Source organism: Siniperca chuatsi, linkage group LG3, assembly GCF_020085105.1.
Source record: "Siniperca chuatsi isolate FFG_IHB_CAS linkage group LG3, ASM2008510v1, whole genome shotgun sequence".
Lineage (NCBI taxonomy): Eukaryota > Metazoa > Chordata > Actinopteri > Centrarchiformes > Sinipercidae > Siniperca > Siniperca chuatsi.
Genome location: NC_058044.1, coordinates 33,623,083 through 33,637,646, shown reverse-complemented (window position 1 = coordinate 33,637,646; position 14,564 = coordinate 33,623,083). Strand labels below are relative to the sequence as shown.

Genomic DNA, 14,564 nt, shown 5'->3' with positions numbered 1-14,564 from the left:
GAGAGAAAGAGAGAGCACAAAAGTCTTAACCCGCTCTGTCAGTTTCATCCTGAATAAGTGTGTTGTAACAAAGTTTGTGCAAGAACGAGTGGAGGAAAAAGTAAAGTAAAAAGTGGAGTGAAAAGTACATTATTTCCCTCTGGAATATAAGTATAAAGTAGCATAAAATGGAAATATTAAAGTCAAGTACAAGCTGTACTGTTGTGCAGTACTTGAGTAAATGTATTTACTTCCCACCAGTAATGTGGGGGCATGTTCAGTGGAATCTGTTTTATCCAGTATCTAAGATGAAAAACTTAGCCCAGGAGTGGCAGGACTCCTGATCATAGACTATATGATAGACAGTAATGCTCATGGCACATGTTGAAAGATTTTATGAAAATAAAGACGTTTGAATTTAATTTGGTTTGATAACTCTTAATGTGTTAACAATATCACAAAGCTGCATGGAGTTATTGGGGCATTGTGGGACATTATGTTGTTCATCACACTATGACACCATGTTCATTTCTGCTAGCAGGTTTTCATACTGTTTGCCCTTGAGAGTGGAGAGAAATAGAATCACAGATGTACAACACAGTAAAAACAACTAAAGTTTCAAGGATTTTTATTCTTTACTGTAGAAACACTGTACATAAATTACTTTCTCTGAGACTAATATTGATGTTCGGATAAGTGGAATTTCTCAACCTTCAAAATAAAAAAGATAAACCAATAAAACATTGTCAACTCGTCTCAATTGTCTCTGAAAAAAAGATTGGTAGCATATGATGTTAACTCTCTGTATAAAGTTCCTGTTCTTTCCTTGAAAATGATTAAAGTTGCCTAACACCTTTGTAAACACACATACACACAAAGAAAACGCCTCTAAAAGAGTACAGAGACCCACAATCAATGAGAAAACATCCACATCGATTTTTGATCTATTACTGTTACTCATTAAAGTCACTGATGGCGATGCACTGTCCCTTTAAGGAGAAACGAGCAAAAATGAGGAGAGAAGCAACGATTAGTTACTACTCACAGCAACCCTGCCCCCCCAAGCCATGACATGTTTCTATTGCAAGCAATACTACTACCTTTGACCGATAAAAGCACAAGGTCTATGCATTATGAGTCACATTTTGCAGAAGTGAAGGACTCCTGGGCTGACAGGGGACCAGTGTTTTACAGGACTGGTGAGCCCACACGGTCCACAAAGAGTACATCCACATAGAATCAGAAACAGCTGTGGTCGCCCTGCTTCCTCACACACTGCTGTTGACTGTGGTCTGAAACTGTAAATTTTTATAGGAGGAGAGGTTTTACAACCAACCAAACAGATCATAGATATCAGTAAGAAAGAAACAAAAACAAAACTCAAAGTTTCCGGTTTTGTTTAGTTCAGATCATGGTCCATTTCGATGGTGGTGGTGTAGTAATAGTAGTAATAGTGGTATAGGTAATATAATGTAAACACTTTTTTGTTAATTTTTTAGATCCCCTTTTTGTCTGAAGCAAATACAAGTTTATATATAAAAACAAAACAAAAAATCAAAACAGAAAAATCTGTCTCTTTTTTTTCCTTCGTACAAATTGTAGTTCTTTTTTTGTGTCCTTCTCTCTTAGAGAGAGTCCACAACAGTTCCATTCAATGGCTTCAGCCATGGAAACAATAGATCCTATAGACGTGGCTCAGAGAGGTCTATAACCCAGACCACATCTGGACCCACACACAGGTATACCTGCAACATCTGTTAGGAATCCACAGACATTTGTTATATTGACAGCTCTGACAGTTTACAACTGTCTAAATGCTTGCAGGCTCATCTAGTTGTGATGGCTGTTGAAATGCTCAGTTGGCTATTTGAAGTCTCTACATCCCCCAGTTTCACAGCTACATGATTATAGCACTCGGTGGGGGGGGGTTGGGGCATGCATGAAGCCTGTTTGAAGGCAGACGACAGGGCAAAAAAAAGAAACAATAGAAAAAGAAAGAAAGAAAAGGCATAGGTCAAAAGACTGAACCTTTTTGCAGGCTCATGAAGACTTTTAAACCATCACAACTGTAGTTTCATAATTTATTGGGTCAGTTGCGTTGGTTACGTGATGGTTACATCATCAATTAGTCCATAAATCCTATTTTACCATCCTCAGAATAAAACTAATTTGCAAACATGGGGTCTCTTCAGTGGCTAGTTTTGAGTCTCAAGACAGTTCAGTCTGTGACATCCATTTTGTGTTAAAACTGAACTTTTTGTTAGTCTTTGACAGTCTCGGGGTAGAAATCAGACATTTGTTGATGCGTGTTACCTTCTCCCTATCTCACTCTGGCGTAGGAACTGGATGTTGTTAGCGCTGTCGGCTAGCTCAGGGTACTGCTCTATGGACAAGACGTAGTAGCCATCGTAACCCAAAACCTTCCCGCTGCTCAGCAGCTGCCTTTTCTCTCCCTCTGTCCACAGCCGAACTCCTTCCTCCCCGTCTCTCACCCGCTGCTGTTCGCGGGCCCAGGCGCTTGAGAGTGCCCTCTGCCTTGCGTTCTCCAGGATTCGCGCTTTCTCTTCGTCCAGCGTCGTCCCGTAACGCACGTGGAGTGCCAGAGCGCCGTACTGCAGCTCCACGTCAGCGAAGCGCCGCGTTCTCCCATTCATCACCGTTGTAGACTGGGATACTGTGACATTTACACCGTTTTCCAGTGATTTCCTGCCTGAGGTGAGCCGCAGTGCACTGAGGTCGTTCTCAGGCAAGCTGGTCTTGATGAAGTAATGCGTGTCTCGTCCTTCCACTGTATAATGTAGGTCTTCAAGGTAAAAGGCATTGTTTAAGACTGCAGCCACCTTGATGCAGTCCTCATTGGCAATGTTGAGAGCGTTGGTCACCACACGGCCTTGGATCACAGCGAGCATCACTCCCTTGCCAATCAAAGACTTGACAGTGGCGAACCACAGGCAGGGTTTGGCATGGTCTGAATGCTGCTGGCTGAGCTGGATTTCTGGCATGCGCTCAAAGGACAGGAAGGCCAAAGACTGACGAGTCACCGCCTGCTGGACACCTGAGATAGACTGTGGACAAGAGAAAGAGGAAGTAATGTTTGACTCTATGTACTGCTTGTAAGACATCATTAACATGTAATTAGTACATTACAAAAACACTGCATTAAAAGAACATTGCATGATAATACAGACAACATGGAAAAATGTATGGGTTGGTTACTTTGTCTGTCGTTTGGCATTAAGACTGAATCTGCAGATATTTTCAGAAAAAATTGTGACGCAGCCTTTGTGTTATTCTTCAATAAATTGCAACAGGGCAGGAAAAAATTTGCCAACAATCTGTGAGCTGCAGTTGCAGACCAGCAGCAGATATAGAGCTGCAGTTCTGACGACACATGAGTGAGCGGAAAGCAAGTGTGTACTATGTCTATGGGACACTTTCAGACTTTTTACGTTTCAGAGGTTGGTTTATGGTAAGTGGGCTAATCCATCTAATTTATATCAGTTTGATCACATTGTTTGTTTTGAGAAATTGAATACACTAATGTTGATAGATCAGTTTTTTTTCAAATATTATTAAGTTACTTTTTGTCAAGGGAGCTACTGTAGCTACAGTATATCACCTACTGTAGGGTAACCAACATTTTTTTACACCATGGACTATTTTTAAGGTAATTTTTGCAAAAATAGCCCAAAGAATTATCATTATATATAATTATTATACATTTCTTTTTGCCAAATCATATTGTTTCCTTGTGCCCTGATAACAAATGTTCTGTGGTCTGGTACTGGTCTGTGGCCTAGGGATTGAAAAGCACAGCCCTAACAAAACAGTAGCTAGGAAAAAGACTTATTCTTGAGTAGACACACTGAAGCACTTTACCATGTTGGCATGTAATCACTGGTCTTCTTATGTACTGTTGCTATATAACTATAAACTAACTGTAATGAAGTTTAAGGACTGGTTAGAATCATATTCAAAACGTAACATCTGAGTATGTTATTGTTATGTTATATATGTGTATTACATTTTGGTTGTCCTTCCCAGGGACTCGGGGAGAAAATTTGAAGTCTTGCTGTATCTTTGTATGATGTATCAGTTTACCATATGTCTAGAACAGCACTGCACTAGAGCACTGCACTAGAGCACTAACGAGATATTTATAAAAACAAACACAAAAAACAAAAATTACACATATATATGATCACAAGTGAACTATTTTTCATCTCAAGCAAAAGAGGAACTCAACTGCAACTTTTTTTGTGCCAATGCAGAGCGTATGAAGTGACTTTTTTCTCTCTCTGTATATGTTTGTGTGTGTGTGTGTATGTACTGTACATACACCCTTGTAGCTTCTAAATTTCCTGGTGAGAAAGGCCATTACCGCACTCAAACTGCACAAGTAAGTCCAGTACATTCACACTTCAAACAACACTGTCAGTCAGTCCAAGACTCTCTCGTTTCCTTCCTCATTTTGTCTGGTTTTCTCCCAATTCCTCTCTGAATCTGCCGCATCTATTTTTGTCTTTGCCCTCATGGTGATGTCTTTATTTCACTGAATTTCAGCCTCTCACTCTTTGTGCGCAAGTGTGAATTCCTGATAACTTGTCCACCAAACAAGTTTATAAATAGCCACAATAACTGAGTGAGTGTAAGAAAAGAGGAAAGAGCAGATAATGCAGCTTTAAGCCAAGAAATGCATGAATGATTGGTCTCACTGGATGACTCTTTTTTGTCTTCTCTCCTCATTTCCTTGCTCATTATTCTCACTCCATTTCATTCTAGAGTTTCCTCTTTCTCATCCATTTCCTGATTTTCTTTTCTCTATGAATGTCAGGTTATTTCTTGATTTCCTCGCCATTTCACTCTCTTTCGTGTTCTCACTGCTTCATGTTTGTAGTTTTCATCTTGATTTTCTGAATATATTGGTCCATGAATTTCTTCTCCATTTCATCTCTTTTTCTTCTTTACTGTGTTTTTATTTTGCATGTATAAAATCATCTTTTCTGTCCTAATGGTCATTTTATCATCTGTGTGTCTTGTTTTTCTCTTTCTGTTACAACACTCTGTATTATCATCAGTGTGTATTTATCGCATGTCTGTATTTTAAGTATCACCAAATATAAAAATGATAAATCAACTTTTAGCTATCACTGATGGATGTAGTTTTATTTTAATATAAAATTATACAAATGAATGAAATATCTGTAAAATATATGTGTAGCACTTTTTTTTACTAACAATTCATTATGTCCTACCCATTGTTGTGACTCAACTGACATTAAAATAGTTCAAATGTAATTCAAATAAGTAGTTTTATTACAGTCATGACCATTGATGTCACATCAGGTAACAACAAAGTACCTGCTGTCACATCACTGATTGGGGTGTGGCCAGAAGCACAACAATGCTTGAAGGCTTGTGCAGTGCAGCAGCATTTTCTGCTCCATGTGGTTAAATGTGGATTTGCCCATTAGTTATGATGACAGAGTACAGTCTACTGCTAATACAACAGGGTTGCTCTTAAGTTATCTATGATTCATTCAACCTTTCTATCTAAGAGTACTTAGGATACATACAGGCAGGTCATCCCACAGCTGGCTCTTTTTCATCTCCAGTGACGGCTGCGTCAGGTCAAACTTGGGAATAGGGAATCCTGGGATTGCGTTGTGGAGATGGAAGCCAAATGTGACCAACCAGATATTGACATCTACAGAAAAAGAGAGCAGTGGGTGTGGAAAAGGGATAGAGAAATATTTGCATCAGGAAATTTCAATATGGCAATAAATGCACTCAAAGAAAAAGCATGCAGGGCAATGTATGCATTAAAAACCAAGTTATTCAACAATAACCCCAATTAATCCCAATTACAATCTGGACAAAAATATTTGATAATGTCATTTTAAGAATAGCTTTATATGGAAGTGAGATCTGGGCCCCGCTCAGTAGATTGGAGCATGACTCATGGGACAAACACCCAATAGAGGCCCTCTACAATGAATTCTGTCAAAGAACTCTAAACGTTCAAAGGAAAACACCAAATAATGCCTGCCGAGCAGAACTGGGATGTTTCCCATTACTGTTAAACATACAAAAGACACACTTCCATTCAAAGCACCAAAACCCCAACAGCTGAACCCTGAAAACAGTCCCTCAGTCAGCTGATGATGAACTAACCAACCAGTCTCCCATCAGCACTGATTCAAAACAACACAACAGAATAAAACTTTTATTTTAAATTATGAATCAGTCAAAATATCTATATTTAGAACATTGGAGACATGAAACAAAAAGCCAAAGTAGACTAAGTTGTTATTAGACTCTAAACAGAGAATATAAATTGGCTAAGTATCGCCACTCTGTCAGAGATATGAAACAGAGACTGATCCTGACCAAATACAGGCTCAGTGACCACCAACTGGCAATAGAAACAGGAAGATACAGACAGACATGGCTGCCCAGAGAGGAGCGTGTATGTGGTCACTGCTCGACAGGGGAGGTAGAGACAGAGATGCGCTTCCTCCTCCACTGTGAGAAGTTCTCTTCAATAAGAGATTTCCACTATGGGGAAAAAGCCAGGAAAATGACACATTTCCTAATGTTAACCCCAGAAGAGAAACTCCTAGGTGAAAGGACAGCAGCTCCTCTGGTAGTTAAATATGTATCTGCCTGCCACAGCCTGAGGGATTCACAATCACTGTACGAACCCAAAAATTAGGGATTTGCATAGTATTCAGTAATTGTATTAAATTGTAGTATTGTACTGTAATGTACTGTATTTTATAGCAATCAAAGAATGGACTGCATCAGTATAATATAGAACCTGCATATGTCACACCTGTGTATTTAATATTTATATTTAATATATATGAATCTTCTGTAAACTACTTTGGCAACAACATGTTTTTGCTCATGCCAATAAAGCTATTTGTATTGAATTAAAAAATAAAATAAGTTAAAGAGTGAGTTCAAGCATGTTGCTCTGATGATTTGCACTCTATAGCCAGCTGAAGAAACTGTAATAATAAAGACAGTGGTTTTGAATATTTCTTATGCCTTCTTATAAATAATTCCACACAAATCACTTTTGTTCCCTTAATAAACATCAAATGCCTTACATTGTTGCAGCGCATTACTATTAAAAGTAATGTTGCAATTTCCACAGAAATTACATTTATTGTATTTATGTAAAATAAAAGTATTAACCACAACCATACTGCACATGTAATTATGCATTTTACGCCAACCAGCAATGATTGGTTTGGTTTTGATTTGATTTGGTTTGCCAGTGCGGAAGCGGGGAGCAACCCAGAGCCATGTAGATAGCTCCGTGAGCCGCCGTTGCTGTAAAAAAAAAAAGGTCCACTGGAGAGAATGTATATTATTGAACATTGTTAATATGCTTTGGCAACGTTGTATTGTATAAAGTCACGCCAATTAAGACACTTGACTTGAAATTGAACGGAGTTGACGCAATGCTCTCTTTACGTCTCTGGAACAACCGCAGCAATGGAGTAGGCTACAACAACTAGGAGTAAAACCTAAGAAGCATCCAAGAAAAGCCTCTGATGCTCCAGATAAACAAGAAAGCGATCAACGGTGAGGACACAGATAACCACTGGTGTAGCTTTAGCTTTTCTTTTTGGAGAGCACTGAGAGAAGGGACTGAAGGCAGACACAGATGTCACATTACTGCCCTTGGACAGGTTGGTAAAATATCTGGAGTAGGCTATGTAGCTTTTACATTTACTCTACCTAAATAATGGATTATTGTCTTGGAACTGTGGACATTTCTCTGTATTTTTGTAACTATTTCTGAACATGAGCCTGGGGCAAGCTCACTGTAGGCATACATCATAAGCATGCGTCAACAGTGTTTGTGTAATTACTCTCACTGCCAGAAGGGACAGACAAAAGTTCCGCACTCCAGCTTTAAGGGTATACTGTAAGGGCATTTGGTTTGGAACCCTTTAAAATTCATGCTTCAGGTTCTTCTGATGGACCACCAAGACCGAAAAGTACTATATACCTCCTCAGTTCTTTTGTTACTGCTATTGCTTTTTTACTGTAAATATTTTCTTGTTACCTGTGACATATTCTTTGACCTGATGAATCTTGCTGATGGGGTTGTTGCCTCGGAACATGTAGAGGTTGAAGGGCTGGGGATCTTTACCAACACGTGTCCATGTGCTGATGTCAGGAGTGGTCCACCTTCATAACAAACACACTCTGGTCAGATGTGACACTGACAAAGCTTGGACTGGCAAAGAGTGAGTAAGTGACAGACTGCCTACCTCCCAGCAGGGATGTCATAGTCTCTGTCTCCAAAATGCAGCAGTCGTGTCAGAGGATCATACAGGCCTCCATGGAAACCAATTACCAGCACAAAGTCTGGGTTGGAATCAAAGTAAATCTCGCCATATGCTGTGTACTGCACCTACACATGCAAACAGAGATTTAATTAATAGAATTGGAATAGATACACGAAACACACTCAAACGCTTTCTTCCTTTGCCCCACAAGAAAACACACACACACACACACACACACACATTCACACATATACCTGTTTAAGCAATAGTCCATTGTTGCTGAAGACAGCCAGTGGGGTCCCAGTGTTATCACATGCAATATAAAACTCCTCTCCACTGCTGATCTCCATAGCAAACACATGGCCCTGTGCAACAATAAACACTTCAATTATACACATTATGAATATAATAATACTAATGATTTTTATTATTGCTGTTGTATTCTATAACTCCACAACTGATAACAGGAGGGCTATAAATAATGATGTCACTATTATTATTAATTATTGGGAGACTTGCTGCTGCTGAATTACTAACCATGTTCATCACAATAAAAAAGTTCATGTCCGGCTGTCACCGTGTTACAGGTTCCCTAATTTGTGAAGCATTTAAAGTAGCAAAAGATTTTTGTAACAATATTTTTATGTGATAAAGTGGGGCTGCTACGGAGAAAACCATCCCCCTCCTCTCTAATTGAGATGCTGTACAATCACCATGTTTTCCCTATGGTCACTGGAGGAAAACCTGCTCCACACAGAAATCAAAAGTTGAGAGTGAAAACCAAAAGTGACTCATAAATAGCAGTCAGTGAGAGTTCTGTCTGAAAGCTAGACTCCTCCATGTTCAATGTTTTGCCTATCTCTAACTGGAGATACTGGAGAACATCTGAGTTTGGAAAACAAATCACATAATTTTACCTACTTTCCTTCTCAAATTTGACCAAATACAGTATGTTAGCAATGATATCACCATATTTAGAATTACTTTTCCATTGTACGTAGCTACCTGCAGATCATAGTAAAAGGACGTGATCTCAGAGCTGGAATGGTTATAGACGTGGGTGATCCTGGTGGGGTAGTTCAGGTCAGCGTAGAAGAACTGCAGGTGTTGGCCCAGACTGTTTCTGGATGCCACACGCCGACCCAAACCGTCGTAACGGTACTGGATGGTCCAGCTGGCCGCTTTACTGTAGACACGAACTAGAAGACCTGAATTACAGATTATAAAAAGGAATAATAAGGATGTGAAGAATGACAAGACAATAAATTAGATGTTAAAGCTACTATGGAATTATAGAATTGAAAAATTGCAGACTTTGGTGGCCCCCAGTAGTATAAAGTCAGTTTCATTGGGATTGTTGCCACCAAAATACTGAGTACAAAATACTAATTCCCACCTTTGGAGTTGTATTCAAATATCTCGGCTCCTCTCTGTCTCAGGAAACCGTCTTCATCCAGCCGGTACTGAACATCTCCCAGACGAGTAATTCTGTCTCTCAGATCGTAGCGTAGAGGGGTCAACCGACCACTGTTCCCAGGGTTCAGCAAATGCAGGTTCCCATTCAGGTCATAATTATACCTGGAGAAACCAGGAAATTATACTATTAATATTTGTCATCATCAAATGCTTTTTTTCAGTTTAATGTTATAATCCTACCTCCACATCATCTTCTCATTGAGGGAGACTGTTTGCAGCTGTCCATCAACGTCATACTCGTAAGCATATTTGGTTGTGTTGGCGAACGGACCAATCTTGATCTCACGCTTTGTGACTCGGCCCATGTTGTCGTACTGAATGGTGATCCAGTACATCAGGGACCTGAAGATTTCATACTGGATCTCCTTGATGCGGCCGTGCTGGTCGAAGTGTTTTGTGTAGGTCATCACTGCTGTGGAGATGATCTGAGACAGGGGGAGGACAAGGTCAGAAAATCAACAGTTTACTTCATACATTAACAAAAAGCCCTGCTGATCAGACTTCTACAGAGAGACTGGAGAGACTATACATGACTGACCAGACAAGACAGGGCATTAACACTAAACAATTGCCAATCAGGGAGATATTTTTGTCATGCTTTGTAGACACAAACACATTGACAACCAGGTGTATTCTAGTCACACAAAAAAGGTCAGGGCCTGTGTTTATCAAGCATCTCTCACTCCTAAGAATCAAACTGAAAGTTAAACTTGAACTAAAAACAGTTATTTGAGAAGCTTTCTATGCTCACTCTCAGTGAAGAGTAGAAGTTCTCATTTGAGAAATTTGAGGTAGACACTGTGGCAGTAAACCTGGTTATTTATCTATTACCTGAGTGCTGCAGAGGGAGATTACCTGCTGCTACTTCCAATTTGGTAAGTGCAATAAAATACAGTTTTGAATTTTAGTTTTCTTGCTTGTTTGTTATGGATAATACAGAAATCCCCTGGTTTTACCTAGTTACTTTTTTCCCTCCTTTTTTATTTTCTCATGGTTTGTGAAAATCAAGAAACAAGACTTGGAAGCGTTCTCAGAGCATATTAATACTGTGGACCCCAACATCAAGTTCACGCGTGAGGACGCTAAAGAGAACCGCTTGGCCTTTCTTGATTGTTCTACTCTCAGAGGAGAGGACGGAAAGCTCCAGATAGAAGTGTACAGGAAACCAACACATACGGATCAATACTTGCTCTTTGACTCACACCATCCACTACAGCACAAGCTGGGTGTAATCCGGACATTACAACACAGAGCCCAAGAAGTGCCCACCGGCTCAGAGGGTAAGAAGAAAGAGGAAAGGCATGTCCAGAATGCACTCTCAGCCTGTGGTTATCCTACTTGGGCTATCAACAAAGTTAAAAGAGCCAAAAAACAGGACAAAAATGTAACTGAACCAAGAAGGAACGGTGTCTCCATTCCTTATGTGTCTGGACTGTCTGAAAAACTACAAAGGATCTTTAGACAGCACGATGTTCCTGTCTTCTTTAAACCAGGCAACACTTTAAGACAGAAACTCGTTCACCCTAAGGACAAGTTACCCACACAGAAACAGAGCAATGTTGTCTACTCCATTCAGTGCAGTGAGGAAAACTGCAAAGAATGGTACATAGGTGAGACCAAACAGCCACTTCACAAAAGACTTTATCAGCACAGACGACACGCTAACTCAGGATTATAGAGCGCCGAGCATTTGCATTTAAAAGCTACAAACCACACATTTGAAGACAGCGAGGTGAAGATGCTAAGTAGAGAGAAGAGTTGGTTTGAACGGGGCGTCAAGGAAGCCATTTTTGTGAAAAAAGAAAACCCCTCTTTGAACAGAAATGGTGGTCTGAGATTGAATCTGCCCAAAGTCTATCAGAGTGTATTATCACCTTGGTCACGCCAATCACATGCTAATCAGGCACTTAACAGTGATGAAGTAGATGCAGCCAGAAAACAATAGGCCTGATTACTGATTACTGGGCCATCTTGGAAACTGTTAGGTCAGTTTCAGGTGAAACTAGCTATTAACAGATACTCAGGCAGACTCCTTCCTGAGGGCAGGGCTTATGCAACTCAGAGTAGCTTAAATTTCCAGTTCCCGTCCAATTTTTTCACAATTGAAAGATTGACTACGACTGAAACCTTTTCTACGATGGTTCAGTGTTCACATTCCATAACAAAAATTCACTCTTGCATTTGATTTATTGAGGTCTTTAACATATTTTGTTTGCAGAGTAACAATCTGAATGAAAACAATATATTTATTGGTTGCTGCTACAAGTAAAATTACTTGTAATTTGCAAAACATAATGCTATCAAATACTAGTGATGTTAGGTATCACTGTCTGTCCCTGTTGCTATGGCAACAGCTGCACATGTGGATTCAGCGGCTGGTTGCTCCTTCAAATTTGGTACATTTTTGTTTTAAGTTGTTAAATTATTTTGGGCTTTATTGCTGTAACATCACTGAATGATGTCTGATTGGATTTGTTTTAAAGGGCTAAGCCAAAATTGTTCAAATCGACTGGATCAGGAGATTGACTATGGCAACGGCTGCGCATGTAAGTTAGATATTGAGGCAAAATTAGCTCTGCTACATTTTTGTTTTTTATCTGTTATCTTATTTTTTGCTTAGAATTGCAGCTTATACGCATGACCTTTTTGGGTTTGGATTAAAGAGCAGCAGACCTTGAGACAATTCAACCAGACCAGACACCACGGCGGGTGCTGTGTGATCACCCTAGGAGGAGAGGAAGAGCCAGGATAGGAGCCAAGCTGGCCCAGTTTGGACTCAAGGCTGCTCCTGTAATGTCCGGTCTGGACAAAATGGGACTCAGGCTGGCCAAGCAATGGGAAATCTGAGACTGTTGTGCCCACATCTTTACAGAGAGCTGCTCCACCAACATCCCGGATCAAGCAACGTGCGGACTGTGTTCCGAGCTGAAGGAGCGCAAGACTCAGGATGGCAGGATGAGGAGAGGCTGTGTTTACATCGATTGTGCTTAGTGCTCAAGCGCAGTCAAAGTGGATGGCCTGATTAATATCAAATTATTACCTCTAACTTCTACGACTGATCCACCTTATCAAGATGTATGAAGTATTTTTTCTTCTTTATCCATCATTTAAGGACAATTCAAATCAATGCAGCCAATTGTGTCTCACCTGATTGATATCATAATAGATGACTCCAAACTTCCCAAACTGCTCCACCTTCCCAGATATATCATCAAATTGATAGAGATCGATTGGCAGTGGCGTCTCATTGATTACAGCCTGCATGCTGGTGACTCTGAAGCTGTTGTCGTAGGTGTAGTCAAAGCGTGCATTCACCATCCCGTCCTCGCTAAAGCGGAATATTTGCCGGTCAACCAGTGGGCCAATCTGGCGGTACCGGATGGAGCAGATGAAGCCTTCACTCTGCAGGTTGACGGTCTTAAGCACGCCAGCAGTCTCATCGTACGTGAAACTAACTCGTGTTGAGTCATAGAGGATCTCTGCCAGCTTGTTCTGATGAGACAAATATAACAGTGCAGGACGTTATTACAATAATGGACTTTGTAGAACGTCAAAGTCCCTTCATTCTCTACTCAATTACACAAAATATAATACATTTTTTAAAATTAATTATGTTAACTGCGTAAAAACATAAAATCATATACCTGTCTGCGATATTTGTACAGTATACGGCGGCCAGTGCCTAGATGGGCAACTCTGAGGAGCTGGAGAGAAAGAGAAAAAGCAGTGTAGATGAGCAGTTTAGTTTTATTATAATTAAAATGATGATCAGACTAATAGGTCGCTGATTAGACTTGAACAATATTCATTACACAAAAGATTCCCCATGGCTGTCCACAGTGTAAGCCAGCCTGTCAGAATTGACCATGGCTGGACTTGAGACGCAAAAAAAATATAGGGTTGCCTTACAGTCTTAAAACAATATACTGTAGATTAGAGGTGACAGAGAGACCTACATTGTCTGCTAAAAATGGGTAACACTTACATCAAGTATTTAGCAGTGTTTCTTGTGTGGTGTGAAAGCCGTTGTGTAAGAAAAAAGGAAATGATTGATGGAAGATATGAATTGCAGTCTTATTACACACACACACACACACCCACACACCTGTCCATCTTCAGAGTAGTCCACAGTAACAGAGGCGTTGCTCTCTGGGGGGGTGTAGATGTTCCTGTAGTATCCTATGGACCTGATGGTCTGCATGGTATGTCGAGCCACGCTGGGCATGGTGACCGCTGACAGACGGTCACCTGAGTCATAGTCAAAGATGTACTGGTGCTGGCTGTGCAGCAGCAAGACCATGGACTGGAAAATATGAAACATGCCATCAGAGCAGTAAAAGACCCAGAGTAGAGGCACAATGAGACACATTTACACAATGTTGTGGAACATCCTTTTTCACACCATTTTGGTTTTGCCAGATGGAGATAGAAATAAAAAAAATTTAAATAATATACATATTGACTAGTTGGGGGCAGGGAGGAGCCTCTCTCATATCAGGGAATCACTGTAGTGAGATGCAAATATATATATATTTATTTATATCATATGAGTTGTTAACTGAATGTTTGTATTAAACATGTACTTTTTTTGTGTGTAAGGACAAAATAAACATGGTGTTTATGTCATGAACCTTATGCTACATGTAATGACACTGTAGGACATGTTAAACCCACATTATAACACTGGCTCAATCATCAGCTGGCTTGGCTACCAGCTGACTGGAATCATCCAGTCAGCTGGTAGCCAATCATAAATACAATTAATAAGGTGTACACAGCAGCCTTTATTAACCTGACACG

General features: G+C 40.1%; 1 protein-coding gene across 12 annotated transcripts in view; it reads right to left on the bottom strand.

Moving 5' to 3' along the window:
- Positions 1-590: 590 nt before the first annotated feature.
- The window catches only part of LOC122870684 (teneurin-3), a 422,149-nt gene continuing 408,175 nt past the window's right edge, over positions 591-14,564 (bottom strand). For all 12 annotated transcript variants that reach the window (XM_044185050.1, XM_044185062.1, XM_044185096.1 and 9 more), the window contains 11 exons: positions 13,870-14,067; positions 13,409-13,468; positions 12,912-13,256; positions 9,945-10,189; positions 9,685-9,866; positions 9,294-9,496; positions 8,543-8,653; positions 8,271-8,413; positions 8,063-8,187; positions 5,556-5,686; positions 591-3,044 (listed from right to left, as the gene is read on the bottom strand). In XM_044185050.1, the coding sequence (XP_044040985.1) occupies positions 2,289-3,044; positions 5,556-5,686; positions 8,063-8,187; positions 8,271-8,413; positions 8,543-8,653; positions 9,294-9,496; positions 9,685-9,866; positions 9,945-10,189; positions 12,912-13,256; positions 13,409-13,468; positions 13,870-14,067 (2,499 nt within the window). In that variant the 3' untranslated portion in view covers positions 591-2,288. The remainder of the gene's footprint in view (positions 3,045-5,555; positions 5,687-8,062; positions 8,188-8,270; positions 8,414-8,542; positions 8,654-9,293; positions 9,497-9,684; positions 9,867-9,944; positions 10,190-12,911; positions 13,257-13,408; positions 13,469-13,869; positions 14,068-14,564) is intronic.